Below are 17,892 nucleotides of genomic sequence, written 5' to 3' on the forward strand. Positions count from 1 at the left end.
AGGATATGAAATATGGAAAACATTTACTAAGTTATTTTAGAGCTAATGCTAATAATTGGAAATCATCTGTGCCCTGTGAATAAGATAACAAAAGGCACCAATGATGTATTGAGATAATTAAGGGTGAGAATCAATTTGTGTACCAGAAGCATCCTTAAACGTAGAATTGTGTGTGACCCATTCCTAGGCAACATCTACAGGAAGTAGGTTATATTTCTTCCCTTTCTTTAGGAAATCAATAATAAATCAGAGCATTGGCAGATTTTTATAATAGATAGATGTAAAAATTAATAACTATTTTTGAAATAAAGGACAAGAGTAATCATTTGGGAAGAAGTGGCCATGGCAGTTTCACATCTGGTTGAGATAGGACACACACACAAAACAACTTGCATTCATTCCTGTGTTAAATTTTTAGAGATCAGTTAAACTGGGGGCTTATCCTTGGGAGGTTACAGTATGTGAAGAGCTTTAATCCATGTCTTGGTGACAACAGCAAATCCAAAGCATTATATGCAGGTGTATGTGAAATACACTTAGGTTTTCACTGGAGATCACTTAAGGGCCTGGCCTGTCTGAATTAGATAGAAAGAAATGAAAGTGTGTGGGGGGCTGGGGTGTGTGTGTGGAGAGGAGAGGAGATGACAGAGGGAAGGATCTAGTGTTAAAACACTGCATGTGTGGAAATACAAAACAAATAAAACCAAGAAGAGCCTTGGATGAGCATATCTGTGTAGGATTTCATTTTTCAGTAGCATCTTTCATACACTCAAAATGAAGATGTAAGCAGCTATTCAATGAATCGAGCTAGCAGTGGCACGCATGCACTTTCCAAATATTTGTGGGCAACTCACATGATTAATTTCTGTTAACGCAACAATCCTTGAGTAATTACCTCTGCTCCTTATTCACACATATGTATAAATACAGCTTCATAGAAAATATGCTATACACTGGCGTCTTTGTGTACAATTATATAAAAACTCATGTCAGCAAGTAAGGACGCTCTGAAAAGTATGTGAAGAATCATAGTATGACACTTAGGAAATGGTGCCTTCAACGCTTCATGTTGTAACATCATGTAGATTATTTTGTTGGTTTTATTTGGGGGTATCACTTAGTCAATCATTTAGTATTTATTGAGCCTCTGCCCAACACATTAAGACATGCTCATCAAATTTGCAAATGACATAAATCTTGAAAGATGGTAAATATGGTGAATGACAGACATAGCATTCAAAAAGATTTTGACAACTCAGAGCAATGGGCTAAATCTAATAAGGTGAAATATAATAGATATATATAAATTCTTGCCCTTGGGTATACAAAGCCAGCTGCATATATACAGGAGGGAGTGTACATGATTTAGGGTGATATAAGTTTCGAAAAGGCAGCATTGCAGTGAAAAGCCAGCTCAACTTAATTGATCAGTTTTTCTGCATCATGTCATTGCCAAAAATCTAGCATGCCATTTTGAATTGTATTAAGGTGAAAATCCTGCACCAATTTGACAGGTCAGACTACATCCAGAGATTGTAGTATTTCTGGAGTCACATTTTAAGGACAGATTAAAAATGATGTCATTTTTGGAACATCACAGGAACTAAACCCAGTTCTGCTGAAGGAGTCTTAGGAGAGGAATGACATCTTTCTTTGTGTTTATGTAAGCTCTCACATGGGAAAGGATTAGGTAAATAGTTAGAGCTGAGACTTCGGAATTGACACTGTAGGAGATACCTTGCAGTTCAATCAGGTTTGATAATTATATAGGATGGTACAAACTGTTCAAAGTTAAAAGATTTCCTGTAGTTTGCAGAAGCAGAATACTATAATAGCTAAGCCTCATTTGTTATGGTATAATTTGGGATGAGACCACTGTAACGGGGCAATCCGAGAAGTCAGATGATGTAAAGAAAACGCTCAGCACCACATTGGCCACATGGTACGTGGTTATAGCACACAGGGGATGTTACCTTGCTTACTGGGGAAGGTGTTGGCATGAAGCCTGAACTCTGGCCTGGGTAGAGTTGGAGAAGAGACACTCAATGGATGTGTCCAGTAAACCAAACAACTGTTACTTCAAAATCCTAACAGGGTGTAACAAATGAAAGTTAGCTGCTTAAAACTAACTCTGAAGCCACTCCCCTTATAAATGACCTTGAATAGCTTTTATTTTCAATTTTCTGTGCTTCAATTTTATTATCTTTAAGATGGAGATAATAGCAAATCTGCCTTGGGTGTGATCATCAGACAGAGATGAGATCTTACCAATTAGACTAGGGATTGGCTGGTGGTAAAGGTTGGAAATAAAATTGGGTGAGGTGAGTGGAGGAAAAAACCTCATATTGTCTTCACGTTAGAATGGTAAGCAATTGGATGGGATGTGTGGGGATGCCATGTGTTCTTAGGTGGAGGAATACAATATACACGTGATATTTTAAAATAACCTTATAGAGTTTTCAGGATACAGTCCCTTTCTTATGATTTAAAGATATAGATGGAATAGTGGAATCTTTTATGCAAATCTTCCTTTCACTTAGAAATAGAAATTTCTATTTCAGGACAATTTCTATTTTAGAAAGTCTAAGACTTTTCTCCTCCATAAAGTTTTCTCTTCTGATTCATATCACAGTTGTTTTCTTTTTCATTTGAATTTCTTAACATTCAAAATGATGTTCTCATATTTGTATTGTCCATCATCATCTTTTGAGCGTGGTTTTGAAATTAAGATATGTCGCCAAATCTCCTTGCTAATCTATTAAGAAGCCATCGTTCAGAATGCATAGAATGAGTTCCATCAAATTAATGAGACTGGTGTTCCTGGGGTGCTTGAAAATTGGTTCTGGAAAGACAAGTCCCACTGAAAGTGTCCAAAAATAAGTTATACACCACACATATTAACGAATTAAGATATAACGTCTGAAGAAACTCCTTGAAAAAGACAAAGCTTCATTGACTTCATTGAGATTCACTACTTAAATGAAAACAGTCATCATCATTTATAATGATTCATATACTTAGTATATTAAGGTGATTCTGTTGGTTTTCATACAAACAAGGTCTTTGAGAGAAAGGATAATGACTGTTCTTGGTGTAACTCAAAAGACAATGATGGATACTGGGTTGATGCTTTCTGAATTCAATTTAAATGAGAAGGATATAGGTAATAGGAAAACAATTGGTTGAGTAAGAAAGTCAGCAGGGGTATTCTGCCTATTTATCCTATTTATTTACCAGTTAGCATGTCCATCTGGTCACAGTGCCTAGAAGAAACAGAATAGCAACAAAAAAGAAGGAAAAAATCTGATATTTCAATGGAACAGGTGATTGTGGAATATTTCTAGGTGGACTTAACTATAACTTCCCATTGGTAGCTACTCAGCTATTGCATGATTTTCTGGACTTTTGAATTATGCTCCCCACTAATTAGGCATAAGAAAGGGAAGATATTGTCAGGAATTCTACATTTCAAAAAAAGTCCAGTACATTCTTGCACTCAAAGGGATGAGTATAACCTACCACAGAGATGTGAATGTGACCTAGGAAGTAGTTAAAATAAAATATGAAAGTCCAAGAGAATGAAAATTTGAGAGTGACTTGCTCGGCTATCTCTTCTTTCCAAGGGTTTTTGAACCTCTTATGACAGGGGACTTACAAGCTTTTCTACAACTGCTGCTGGTCTTGCTAATTCATTCATTTCAAGCACACCAACAAATATGTACAAGCTACTCAAATCCCCCTAGGACCAGGGAATGAGATGGGTGGGAAGTTTACTTTCGCAGAAGGCATTCTTTTCACAAATCAGAAATTCCATTGTATGAATTCTCCCAAATAACTGGCAAGGGGATCATCAGCGTGAGCTATTGCAAACAGCCACCTTAGCCTTCACAGTTCCCGTGCGATGGGGCCCCAGATCAGAATTGTAAAAGAGTTTCGAGAATCTTGGAACATAAAGCATAGTGCAGAAAACCAAAGAAGATTTAATCTTATTTATAGAAAGGTGGTTGGTAGAGGAGGGGACAAAGGAAAAAGTGGCTTGGGATCGTCATTAATCATCTTATAAGTACCAGCGAAGTGAAAACATCCTTTTGGAATTCACTGCATGTGACACTGAATTCTTCAACTAAGCAAATATGTGATGAGTTGATAAAAAAAAAAAAAATAAAAGGTCTTGAACTCTTGACTACAGATATAATACAGTGAGTCCAGAAAATCAAAAACATGCTTTGTATCTGACTCAAAATAAAGGTGCACTTAAACTTGTAAAAGACAACATTTTTATTTGAATGATATGACAGAACTGTCAGAGGAGCGTTACCTGCTATAAAGAAAGCCCAAGAATTATTACCTTTATTAGACCAGTGACACTGAGCTTTAGCCATACATTTCTAACTTCTGTCCCTCTACAGAGACAATTTTCTTTTCTTAAATAAACTGTCATGCTAGTGTTAATATATTGTTGGCTCTCTCATGCTCTGAGAATACTGCTGATATAAAACATGTATATGTTAGATTGGTAATAGTATCTTTAGTGTAGCTGACTAGAACAAATGTGTTTCCCTCATGGCTGTGCTAATGTGATAAAGGAAAATTGGCTGTTCATCAGCTTTTGGCTGGGTAAAGACAGTAGAGATGGAACCACATTCTTTTTTATGCATTAATACCACCGAGAACTTTTCACTAGTTATATTTCATGTGCCTGCATGTTGCGCGGAGATGTTGTAAAACATGAGATAATGCTACAAATAACAAAGTAGAAAAGCCTGTATCTTTTATAATGATAACAGTCAAACACCAAATGACAGTAACAGGCTGTAAAAAATGGGATGCAAAAGGAAAAAAAAAAAAATGCAGCCCTACTACCCAGCAGAGAGGAATATATCCGGGCCCCACAGAAATCAGCATATGATTTTAGGTCTATTAAAACGTTGCTTTAAAAATGAAATCAAACGCAAAGCTGGATCAACGAATTTAAGACAGAACATAGTTTCGATGAAAGAAGTTTTGTGAGAATGGAGAAGAGCCGTATTAGGCATCTTAGGAAGAATCAGTATTACCAAGTCATTTTGATGCCAACCTCTAGCTTTTTTGTTTCCTTTTTTTGAGGGGGGCTTGTAAACAATTTAGAATATTATGGTGTATGCACGTTTTGATTACATAATTTGCTTTTATACAGATTGAGTCAAAGTTGGGGGGGGCTTTGGAAAAGATTTTTAAGGCAATGATTCACATAATGGTTTAAATGGGTTTGTGAATGAATGCTTATCTTCATGAATTATTGCAAATTTATTTTTTAGTTACAGAAAGGCATTTGAAGATACAATGTATGTTTTAGATCTGTTTTAGACTCCCAGAAAAACTGAGTGGAAGGGGCAGATTTACCATACATACCCTACCCCTGCAAACCCAAGATTTCCCCCACTATCAAACCCCAGCAGCAGCGTGGTCCATTTGTCAGAATTGCTGAACTTACCTTCGTGCATCATTACCACTCCAAGTTCATAGTAGAAGATCATTTTACATTTTATTTTTGTATTAAAATCATAGCATCCTGCCTTTCAGTTGCATGACCTTAAATTTCACTCTCTTTTCTCACCTCTTTCAACATAGTCCCTCTCCATAGCTATTTTTTTGCCCTTTCTGGTTCCTATACTAATTAGAGTACCAGTGATTTCTTTTATATGCTAAGTTAAAAGCACTTAATCAGAAGGACTATTTGTAGAGACTAAAGTTGCTGTCCAAACATGATTAGTTTATTGAGAAATATATGCAGTCATCAAGGATTTTGTGCTGATAGAATCTAGATGTGTTCCCCAGGAAAGTTTGAATTGGCTATTCAGGATTGATGTCACACAAACAAAAATTCCATAACTTTGTGGTATAATCCAGAGTGTGTCAAACTACAATGTGTGGGTCAAATCTAATTGGCCACTTATTTTTATAAGTGTAGTTGAATTTGAACACAGCCATGCTCATTTGTCCACGTATCATCTGTGCCTATTTTTGCATTGAAGCATAGTTACACAGTTGTGACAGGGATCATTTAGCCCACAGAACCAAATAATTTGGCTTGCAAAGAAAAAAGATGCTCTGGCGATTTATGGAAAGACTTGACTAACTCCTAATGCAGACAGTTATTGGGCTGTTTGATTGATGAGTCTAGAATGATTGGCAAATTTTTGTTATCCTATATTGGAAAAGTATATCTGAAATTTACCATTGAATATCAACACCTAAGAAATATTTATAGGAAATATTTTTAGGAAATATTTTATCCTACTAGCTGATATTGAATTATTAGCATACTTACATGTTATACATTTTTGGTATATCTAGTATTGAATATTTCTCTCTGCTGTAATTCTTTTCTCCTTTATTTCCAAATATAACCATAGCATATTTCATGGTATTTTAAAAAACGAGTATGTCCTAAAAAAACTTACAAATGTATGGCAATCAGAGCTATTACAAATGTGGGGCAAATGATTGTGTATGCCTGTGAATATCCTGGGAGATATCATTGCAACACAGAGCCACAATCTCTCGGTTTCTATCTACATCTATAAACACATTATTGAATCTATTATTGACCCAATAAAATAAGTGGTTTTCAGTGCTTTCAACTTAACAAAGTAGAGAAGTAGGAAAGTAACCTGACAAAGACTGGCAAAATGTGGTTACTATGAAATAAAAGTACATGCACTTAAAATAATGATGATCATAATTTCTTACAGGTACATCAGACAAAAATCAGCTTCTTTATCAATGGTCCCGAGAAGGATCATTCAGCTTTTGATGCAAGAACGCTAAGTGGTTCAATTACTGATTTTGCTTCTGGCACCATGCAGATAGGACAGAGTTTGAAGGGTAAGATTATGACTTAAAAATACTATTTATTTTATCCAGTTACATTGTTCCTCAAAAATGCATCAAGCAAATCATATATCGAAATATCTAAATGTATTCATTTCCTGGGGCTGCAGTGGCAATTGCCACCAATTCAGGGGCAGCTTACTATTCTATGAATTTATTCTTTCACAGTTGTGGAGGCTGGAGGTCTGAAGTCAAGGGTTCAGCGATGTTGGGTCATTTGAAATCTCTGAAGGAGAATCGGTTCCATGCCTCCGCCCTGCTGGGGGCTGCTGCCATTCTCAGGGTTGCTCTACTTGCACCTTCAAAACTCCTGTGCCTCTGTCTTCATATTACCTTCTCCTTGGAATCTTTTCCTCTTTTATTCTCTTAAAAGAACATTTGTCATTGAATTCAGGGCCCGCCCTTATCCAGAATTGAGTTGAGATTCTTTACTTACGTATGTCTGCAGAGCCCTTTTTTCCAAATAAAGTCATTGTCACAGGAGGATGCATCTTTCGGGGTCCACTATTCAACCCCCTAAGCCTTCAAAATTAAAACTTTTATATTCTAATGCATTTTATTATTATTATTCTATTATTTTTGGAGGTAGAGTCTCACTCTATCACCATGGGGTCAAGTGTCATGGCATCACAGCTCACAACAACCTCAAACTCTTGGGCTTAGCCTCTTAAGTATCTGGGACTACAGGCATCCACCACAATGCCTGGCTAGTTTTTCTATTTTTAGAAGAGATGAGGTCTTGCTCTTGCTCAAGCTGTTCCCAAACTTGTGAGCTCAAGGAATCCACCTACCTCAGCCTCCGAGAGTGCTAGGATTATAGGTATGAGCCACCACACCCAGCCTCTTTAAAGGAAGATCAATATATAATAAATTATATATTTTTTCTCTATTTCTTTTTTGGGGGGAGTTTGCATTTTAAAGTAGGACATTGCTAAAGTAAGACTATAGAGTATTGGATATGAACTGAGAATTGATATCAACATGTAATAAACTGAATCTCTGACGTTCATATTTTCCCACACTAAAAATGGGCCATATTGTTTAAGAAGGTAACATGTACTATACACCAAATTAAAAAAAAAAACACAGAAGTTGAAATTAGAATTATCTTGAAATATCTAGCACAATGGTCTTTAAAATGCCTACACTTTAAAATAGGATATTATTTTATGCTATCTGCTCATTAAAAAAAATCCAGACAATATGGAACTCTATGAAATAGAAAGAATTTCCATATTTCCATTTTCAGAGATATAGTTTAACTTATTTATATTCTTCCAGATTTTTAGGACATTTTTAGCTCAAGACATAAATATATTTTTCTAAAAATAAAATTACAATACATATGCTTTCTCTGAGCCCTCTAAAAATAAATACTTCTCCAAATGTTATAAACAACATTTTATGTCATGTACCTTCTCATTTAGATAGATCTTCTAATTAAAAATGGCCACATTGTATACAATTTATAGGTGTAACGCACATTTTTAAAATAAGCTTCTATAATGAACGTATAAGTTATTTCCAAAGTTTCATTATAAATAGTTCTTTGCTAAGAAACACTCTGTATGTCTATATCCATTTAATCTCTCCATATCTCTGTTTGTATTTTTAAATATAATTTATGAGTTGATCATACACCTATGCACATAGATATATATGTGTTTGAGAAGTTACCTGATTGCAAATTCCTTAATACCCTGTATGTGGTGTCAAGCTCCCTTAGTTTAAATTTCATCTCCCCCTTCCTAGCTAGAGGACCTGGATAAACTTTTTAATGTCTCTAAACTGTAGTGTTCCCAACTTCAAATGATGATGACATTGCTTTTCTAAAGTACAAGGTCAATGTGAGGATCAAACAAAGCAATGTCATAAAAGCATTAGTGTTTTTCAAGCATCTGGCCTGCAGTAGAGGCTCAAGATTAATTTGTCAAATGAATGAATGAAGAGCTAATCACAGTACCTTGTATATACTAAACTATATTGGTAAATAATAATATTAATGCCGTTCTAATTATTCCCTTAAGAGAAATCCATAGACATTGAATGGCTGGCCATTTTATATTTAAATGGATATTACAAATATTACTCCAATGCATAAGAATAGACGACTTCCAGAAAGGTTGTGAAAATGTATAGCCTTGTCAAAATATATAGCCAAGTACTTGTGTCCTTAAACACTAACCTTACAAATTATCCATGTTCCTTTTTATAATTTTTTCATCCTTAGCCATTCCTCTAAGCAAAAAATATTTTTGGATGCTGACTTAGAATTATTTGGCCATTAATGAATTTGAGTAGCTTTGCACATGAGTTTTGATCATTTGCATTTCATTTGTGAATTTCTTATTCATGTTGTGTGTCCATATTTATACTCCGTAATTCCTTATTTGTGGAAGCTCATTAATGTCAAGACTATTATGTTGCATATGTTTTCTCCAGTTTTAGATGGCTTGCTAACTTTGTGTTATAGATATTTAAAAATATTATTTTAAAGTTTAATCAAGGGAAAACATGCATGCGAGATAGTGCATAAATATTAAGGTTATAGCTTGATGAGTTTTTAATATTTATATACACCTGTGAAACTCTCGTCTAGAAAAAGTTGTAGAACGTTTTCAGCATCTCAAAGAGTCTTTCCTAATGAATGCTTACTCGAAAGGGAAGCACAGAACAGTACCAGGGTAGACCTCTATAAACATGGATTAATGCTGTCTGTTCTTGAACTATTCTGCAAATGAAATTATACAGTAGGCACTCATTTGTGTTTCTTTTGCTTAGCGCTATTGCTGTGAAATTTATCTATATCGTGTATAGTTATATGTGTAGCTTTAGGAAATACTTCCGAATGGTTTTCCAAAGTGGATGTTCCAACCAGCAATATTAAAAGAATTTGACTTGTTCTGCATCTTTCCCGGAGCTTCCTATTGCCAAATCTTATCACTGCTTGCCATTTGGGTAGGTGTGTGGTGCACTTCCTGATGGCTAATGAGGCTGAGTGATCTTTTCATGTACTTACTTTCCATGTGTATATGCTTGTGTGTGAAGTACCTGCTGAAATTTGTTGCCTATTTGTAATTGGGTGGTTTGCATTTTACTTAATAATTTGTAGGAGGACTTTGACTATGAACTTTTTGATAGATATACAATGGTAAATGTTGTCTTTTGGGCTATGGCATATAGCTTCACTCTCTTGATGAACCGTGTTCTTTGATTAAAAAAAAAACTTCTTAATTATATTGAAGTCCAATTTACTAATTATTCTTTTATGCTTTAATACATTTTACGTTCTGTTTAGAATATCTTTGTAAATCTGGCATCATGATGATATTCTACTGTTCTTTATTCTGGAAACTTCATTATTTTCTCAAATTTAGGTCTATATCTGGAATAAATGGTTGGGTGTGATATAAAGTAGAGGGCAATATTTATTTTTTTCCCATGTGAATGTAGTATTAATCTAGAAACAATTTTCTTTAACAAATTGTTTCTACCACTCTGTATTGGTGACTGTGCCATATGTCAGATGGCATGTGAAGATGTCAACCCATGTGAAGATGGGTTTGCTTCTGAAGTTTCTCTCCCACCTATCTGTCTATGCTTCAGTGAAACTATTTCGTTTTAACTACTGTAGCTTCATGACTGTGTTAACACCTGGCAGCGCAAGCTCCTCACTTGCTTTAGTCAAGACTATCTAGATGTATCACAATGTATTTATCCACTCACCTACTGAGGACATCTTGGTTCTTTCCAAGTTTTGGCAATTATGAATAAGCTACTGTAAACATCAGTGTGTAGGTTTTGTGTGAACATAAGTTTTCAACTCCTTTGAGTAAATACAAAGGAGCACAAGTGCTGGATCATATGGTAAGATATGTTTAGTTTTGTAAGAAACCACCAAATTGTCTTCTGAAGTGGGTGTACCAATTTGCATTCCCATCAGCAATGAAGGAGAATAAATTTGGTATTGTTAGAGTTCCAGATTTTGGCTACTTTTTAGTTATTTTTTTAAATGCAGTTATACTTAGTATTGCTTCTGAACTTCATTTTCCAATTTTGTTACTATCCTATAAAAATATCAGTCAATATTTATATTGATCTTTGCCATTATTAATCCTCATGTTTATGTAACTCTATCATTTCTACATAGCATAAACCTAAATCTTTTAAAATGCTTCTAATAAATGCCTGGACATGACCTTGGAGTTGTCCTATAGGTATTCATATATGATGTTACTGCTGTTAATTAGGAAAAATACAAAATATTAGTTTTGTTTTTTTCTATGGCCTGAGTTATTTAAACTTATGTCTAAAGGAAGAAGGTATATCTCTTTGATACTCAAAATACATTCAAACATTGTGGTTAAATTTCCCAATGTCTGGTGTCAAGCAAACCTGGGATTTCATTTAATCTGTTTGTGTTCCTTTGATCAAAATATCTTCTCTCTTTAAGTGTCTGGTTTCTAATTTTATTGGGATGTCGTAAAAATTATGTGAAATATGTTTAGACCACATTGCTTGTTGTATAGCAGCTGTGCGAGAAGTAGGAAGTAGTATTAAACTCTTTGAATATTTTTTTATTTTGAAGCAACAAGATAGAAATCAATCTTTCCATCTGATTATTGTAGGGATCAAAAGGAGAAATGACTATAAAAGGCTCTATTACTTTAATTTCTGTTCACTCTTAGATCAGGCTAAACTTATGTGAAGAAGCAATTTTTTTTTTAAAGGAACATATATATTTAGAAGCCTGGTTTGAGTAATTAGTATATTGAAGAATTTTATAAAGTACTCTGCATGCAGAATTTTTAAATAACATATTAAATCTTGTGAGCCTTATTTCAATATTTAATCCCCATTAGTACTTCTAAAAATGTTTTATTGCACCAAATGTTGCTCAAAGTGTTCAATAGTGCCATAAATTTGTCCACTGTGCGCTGCACATTAAAATGGCTTCTATTTTTTTTTCGGTATACTAAATGTTGAATTAATGCTTCAAAAGGACAGCGTGAACTGAAGATGGTACTTATTTTTAAACTGTACAGGAATAAATTTCACTTCTGATTAGAAAACATGTAAGTGGAAAAGGGTTTATTTCAAATTTTATTTGGTTTCTATTATCGTTTTCTCCTTTACGTCACGGGCATCCGAGAGCTACAGGAGGAAAAGGATCTTTTAAATAATTTTTATCTTTATTCCATCAATTTATACGTACAGTTGTACCTACTGTATCTTTTCTCTAATTAGAGATGGCATATAGACTGGCTCATTACTTCTGCCTAATGAGCCAGGCTCCATGCCACCTCTCTAATCAGAAAAGAGATAGGTACAGAATGTTCCCATGGACTTATTATAAATCATTTTCTTTCTCTCACTTGCTCCTTTTTTTTTTTAATAAAAAAATTAAGTCACTGTCCTCCATACTTTTGTCCATATCCAAGATGGTTTCATTCAAAAGAGGTAATTGTGCAAAGGATTACTGTGAGCTGAATTAAAGGTGCTCTCATGCAGTGCCACGCCGGCTGTCCCTGCTTTGGAACAGACACGGCCTCAGACACAGGCTTGTGAAATGAAGCCCAATAGCAGATCAAGATGTACCTTTTCTATCTTTCTCTCATTCAGTTTGACTCAGTTCTCTGTTTAGCACCCGGAAAGTAACAACTTTCCACCAGAGTGTTGGTGACCACCAAGCTTTTTCTTTGAGTCTTACTGAAAAATGTATTGCTAATGACAACTTCCCACTGTGTAGGACTTGTCCTTGCCTCCCCTGTGAAATTCATCAGTGGACTAAATGCCTTTCACTGAACCCTCATCTATACATTATTATTCCATTATTAATATAATTAATATATGCCTGATTTAGCCAGGCTGATTTTTAAATATACAAATATAAACACCTTACACCATCCGTATCAACCAAGGTGTGTTGGTTCCTTTTTAGAAATTTTTCTTTGAGTTGTAGATTTATTTCAATGCTTCCAGTCAGACCCATAACCTAGAGGACTTATGCTAGCAAATATATAGTTATGAGGAGTCACTAATGTCATTGAGGTCATAAACTATAATAGCTCTCCAATTTTTGGATTTAAAATTAAAGAGCTGTGTGAATCAGAACTCTTCAGAGCTATTTCTGAACTCATTTGTCAACTGAGTCCTAGTTTCCCTTTAAAGATGAGAATTTCTATATTACGCATCCAGACATATATACCACGCTTCTAAGAAAGTCATTGGTCATTAAGGAATCAAAAAATGTGTATCGAGTATCTGTTAAAGTGAATACCCAGGGAAGAAAAAGATCATTACCTAATAAAGCTAAGTCCTATTTGCCTCCTCTTTCTTGTTTTCTACTTTGTGTGTGTCTTAACCGATCTGCTTGATCTTGACTGTGACATTGGTATGCCACTTTTGATCTCTATCCAGTATCCTCTGGGTTCACACTTCTAAACTCAGCTAGGTCTACTTACCTTTTAGTTCAGCGGAGATTATGCTAACATTTTTCTGTGATAATTTTTTGGTGACACAGATGAAAATATAGAAATTGATGAATTGAGATTGGTAATTGAATGGAAGAAGAATATAGAAAGAGGGGTTTAAATAAAGATAAAATTGGTTTCAGATCATTGGAGAAAAGTTATCTAGCAATACTAGCAGGACAATTGCCCAGTTGTGAGATTACACACACATACACACACACACACACACACACATATATATGTATAGCGCATGCCCCACATATACTAAGTAAAAACTATTGATTATTTGAAGTTTGTATATAAAATATGTAAGCATATTAGTAGAGTATGAAGGCAAATGCTTCTATAATCCTGGCATATAGAAGACTTTTATTAGCATGATACCACGTCCAGAAACACTAAAGGAAAATATTAAAACATCCGACCAATAAAACATCTGAGAATTTAAACTTCAAACAATGCTTATTGCTTTATGCTTAGTTCGACAAGAAATAAAAAAGAGGTAATACCAACGTTGGAAAGAATTTGGGGCAACCTGGCAAACTATCAAAAGTAAAAATGTGAAAACTACTTAATTCAAGATTTCTGCTTCTAGGACATTATCGCAAGATTATAATTAGACAAGGCTTAAATGTGGACTTAAAATGTTCACTGTAGAATTAATTGAAATCAGTTAAAGACTTCAAAAGGGAATTGATTAAATCAATTATAATTCATGTCTACAATGCAATAGTTTACAACACCATTAAGAGGAACAAAATATATCGTTTTGCAGAGACGTGCAATGACTTCATGATATGTTGTTTCCTGAAACATGAAATAATGTGTAGAATAATAGCTAATTTAATGTATGTGCTATGATAAACATACACATATTAATTATTTAAAAATCTAGATGGGCATATACCACAGTGTCATTCAGAATATTAATAATTTAATCTCTATGAGTGGGAGTGCAAGGAAATGACTTGAAAATTTTTTTGCGAAGATTGTATATTTTTCGATAAACTATTGTTTCATAATAAAATGCAATATTTTCTAATTTTGAATAAAATAAGAAACAAAAACATTTTATAGAATATGTTTATGCTGTGAATGTAATTGAAGTTCAAGCAGAGAGGCCTGATTTGGACAGTCTTGAAAATGTTAATCATTTAAATTATATACTATGTATATGGATTGAAGAAACACAAGTCTGTACTGGACATTTGACTCATTGTACATACGAATTATAATTGCTATAGTAATTAGTGCCTGAGAAGCAAGGCATGAGATTTAGAATGAGACATATTTGGGTTTGAATCCCATCTCTGCTTTTTAACAGCCAAGAGACTTTGGCAGAGAGCTTAAATTCTCAATCCAATTTCCTAATTTGTTTTCTCATTTGTAAAATGTGTTTTATATACATACTTTTCAGGGTGATTATAAAGCTTATAAATTAATGTCTCTTGATTCACTTTAAGTATTCAATAAAATTTTGCTATAGATATTATTAATAATTATTTTTTATTTCAAACTCTTAGGGAAGGTGCAAATGTTTTTGGTACATGGATACCTTGTATAATCCTGAATTTGGGGCTTTCCCTGCCTCCTACCCACTATCATCACCAGGGTAGTGTCATTGTTCTCAAAAGGTAGATGTTGTTTAAGTCTGACTTTCTTAAACAAGCATTTTAAAATAATGGTCAATAACTATGTTTAATTTTTTGGCTCAAAATCAAAATGTGCCTAGATTGAGGAAGAAAACAGTTTCCGTTTAGAGTAATGGCATAGTAGATATTGGAAATGCCGTGTTTTTGTTTATATAAATCCCATGAAACAATTTCTCTTGTGAAGTTGGCCCTTTCTAATACTCATCATTGTTTCCTGAAAATCCTGGGTTCTGCCTGATGTTATTTCTTACCACCTGGAAGAATTGTTTTCTTTAATTGCTGGTACTTTATTCTGCTGAAACAAATTCTCTGGAGCTTTGTGAAAATGTCTTTATCTTTACTTCTGAAGGCTATGTTCATTGAATATCGATTCCTATGTTAATTATGATTTCTTTTAGAACAGTATGAAGGTTTTGTTTCATTATCTTCTCACCTCTGTTCTTTCTGGTGAGAAGTCAGCCATCATCTATGTCAAAGTTCCCTCATATGCTGTTATTTTCCTCTTGATGCTTTTCAGATCTTTCTTTTTTTCTTTTTCATGTTATCAGAAATGCCCTGGCATGGTTTTCCTTGTATTTATCCAGCTTGAGGTTCGCTCCAATTTTGGGCTCTATAAGTTGATGTTTCTATTAATTTTAGAAGTTATTGATAATTGTCTCTTCAAACGTTTCTTTCTTTCTTTTTCCTCCCCTCCATTTTCTTCTTTTTTTCTAGGACTAATTACATTTATGTTAGAGCACTGGGTATTGTCCCATAGATCTTGTGTATACTTTATTGTGTCTTTGTGTTTACTCTTTTTTTTTCTTTAAGTTTCTGTTCGAATACTTTCTCTTATCTTGAAATCACTGACCATTTCTCCCAACCTTTTTTTTTTTTTTTTTTGGTCTAGGCTGCTGTTAAGCCTGCTTAGAAAATTCTTCAGTTCAAAATTATACCTTTAATTTCCAGTATTTCCATTTTGTTACTTTTTGTATATTTCACATCTCTGCTGAAGATAGAGTTATTCACACGTATTTTTCACCATTTCTACACGATCTTTTGGCACTTTTATCATAAATATTTTCAAGTTTGGTAATTCCAACACGTGGACCATGTCTATATTTGACTACGAACTCTTCTGTCTTTTTTATGGGCCACAGTTTATTGCTTTTTGACATGTCTTGAGACGTTTTTCTTCCATGACAGAGATGTTTTGTGAACAGGAATGGAACAGGAGTGCTCCAGAAAAAGAGCCCTGCTGGTTCTACTAGGCCTTGAGAATGGAGTGGACAGTAAGAAAGAAAGATCAAACCAATTGGACAGTCCTCTGTATGTAGGCTTCGCCACTGTTTTTGTATTACTTAGCTCAGCATTGATTTTTGATATCTACTCATAGAATCAAAATGGTCCAGGTTCAGTGTGTGGGTGGGCTCTTTGGAATTCCGATTGTCATTCTACTCTGTGTGCGGCTGGTTTCGCCCATACATATACTTTCTCTGTGCCTGGCTTTCTGACCTCTTACCTCCTGCTTATGTATCCCTCCCTGGGTCTCATCTTTCTGGTGAAAAGCTCACTATTATAATTAATTCATGTAAGTGTCTTTGTGTCCTCTACTTTCTCATGGCTTTAAAAGATTGTTAGGTTGATGGCAAAGCCGTGGTCTCTTTCAATTTACACCATTAATGCAGAAGTGGGAGTGGAACTATTATTGTACAGGTATCAGCCAATAAGTCCTCCTTTCTTCCTTTGGCACAACTCCATACTTAATTCTGCAACTCTCTAGATTATTTCAGCTGTGGGAGGGTCTCTGGCTCTCTGAACAAGGACTGTACCTATTACTTGCCCCCAAAGATTATTTTGGTAAAATTCAGGCATTGACCTTGCAGTTAGCTTTTCGAATTTTTCCTGGAGATATTCAGCTTTTGGGGGCCCTAACTTTTATTGCTTACTTGTTTACTTTTTACTTCTGTTTTCCTTGTCTGAAATCTATTCAGTGCTAATATTTAAAGCTAAAACATATTTCTTTTTGTTACAAATCTAGCAGTTGGATCTTCTTTCACTAGTGATCAGGTGATCATTTACCTTCAGTGCCTCCTAGCAGCTCTGTCTGTCTGTCCTGAAGCAGTCTTCTAACCACGTAGTGTAACGTAAATCTCTTGTATTTGCTTTTCTGTCAGATATATACATGCACTGACAAGGTTTTACCCTTTATTCCTTGAGTCCAACAATCTGTCAACTCCTCTGGGACCTCTATGTGATTTAACCACTTTATACTGCTCTTTATTTTCTTGATGTGCTCAATTCACTTCTTTTTCAGCATGAGTTTTATGTCAATCATTATATCCACTTCCTTGCACACCTTGACTCCCCTTTTTCTCTCTTCTACTATTACCACATCATTGGTTAAATATACCCACTTAGGATGTCCTGTCCCACCTTAAATTCATGACCATAAACCTCCCATGTGCTCTGCAGTCCCTCCAGATTTCCCTTATTCATTCACTTCTCCTGTCTCATTATAATTATTTGTATTAGTACATTTTCTTCTGTCTTCAGACTTACTCCTTATACTGATTCTTAGCTGATGATATTATGTCCAATTTTACTATAAAAACTAATACAAATAATGAAAGAACTTCTATAGATTGACACTGCTATTTTTAATCTACTTCTGGCATATAATCTAGACCTGACTAAAATTATTAATCCAATAATTGATTAGATTGATAGTCCAATTGATTAGATTAGATTGGCGCTGCTATTTTTAATCTACTTCTAGGCATATAATCTAGACCTGACCAAAATTATTTTCCTGAATTTTGTCCCATTTACTCTTACATTGTAAAATGTTCTTGTATTAATGAAACATTTTCAAGGGTATGAATACATATTGTTATTTTTCCATTAAAAAAAAA

The 17,892-nt window shown here is 34.5% G+C and overlaps 1 protein-coding gene across 1 annotated transcript in view; it reads left to right on the top strand.

Moving 5' to 3' along the window:
* The window catches only part of USH2A (usherin), a 775,219-nt gene that overhangs the window by 54,471 nt on the left and 702,856 nt on the right, over nt 1-17,892 (top strand). The window contains exon 3 of the mRNA XM_003800142.1: nt 6,735-6,867. Coding sequence (XP_003800190.1) covers nt 6,735-6,867 — 133 coding nt within the window. The remainder of the gene's footprint in view (nt 1-6,734; nt 6,868-17,892) is intronic.

Source organism: Otolemur garnettii, unplaced genomic scaffold (assembly GCF_000181295.1).
Source record: "Otolemur garnettii isolate 467f Iridium unplaced genomic scaffold, OtoGar3 scaffold00168, whole genome shotgun sequence".
NCBI classification, from domain to species: Eukaryota; Metazoa; Chordata; class Mammalia; order Primates; family Galagidae; genus Otolemur; species Otolemur garnettii.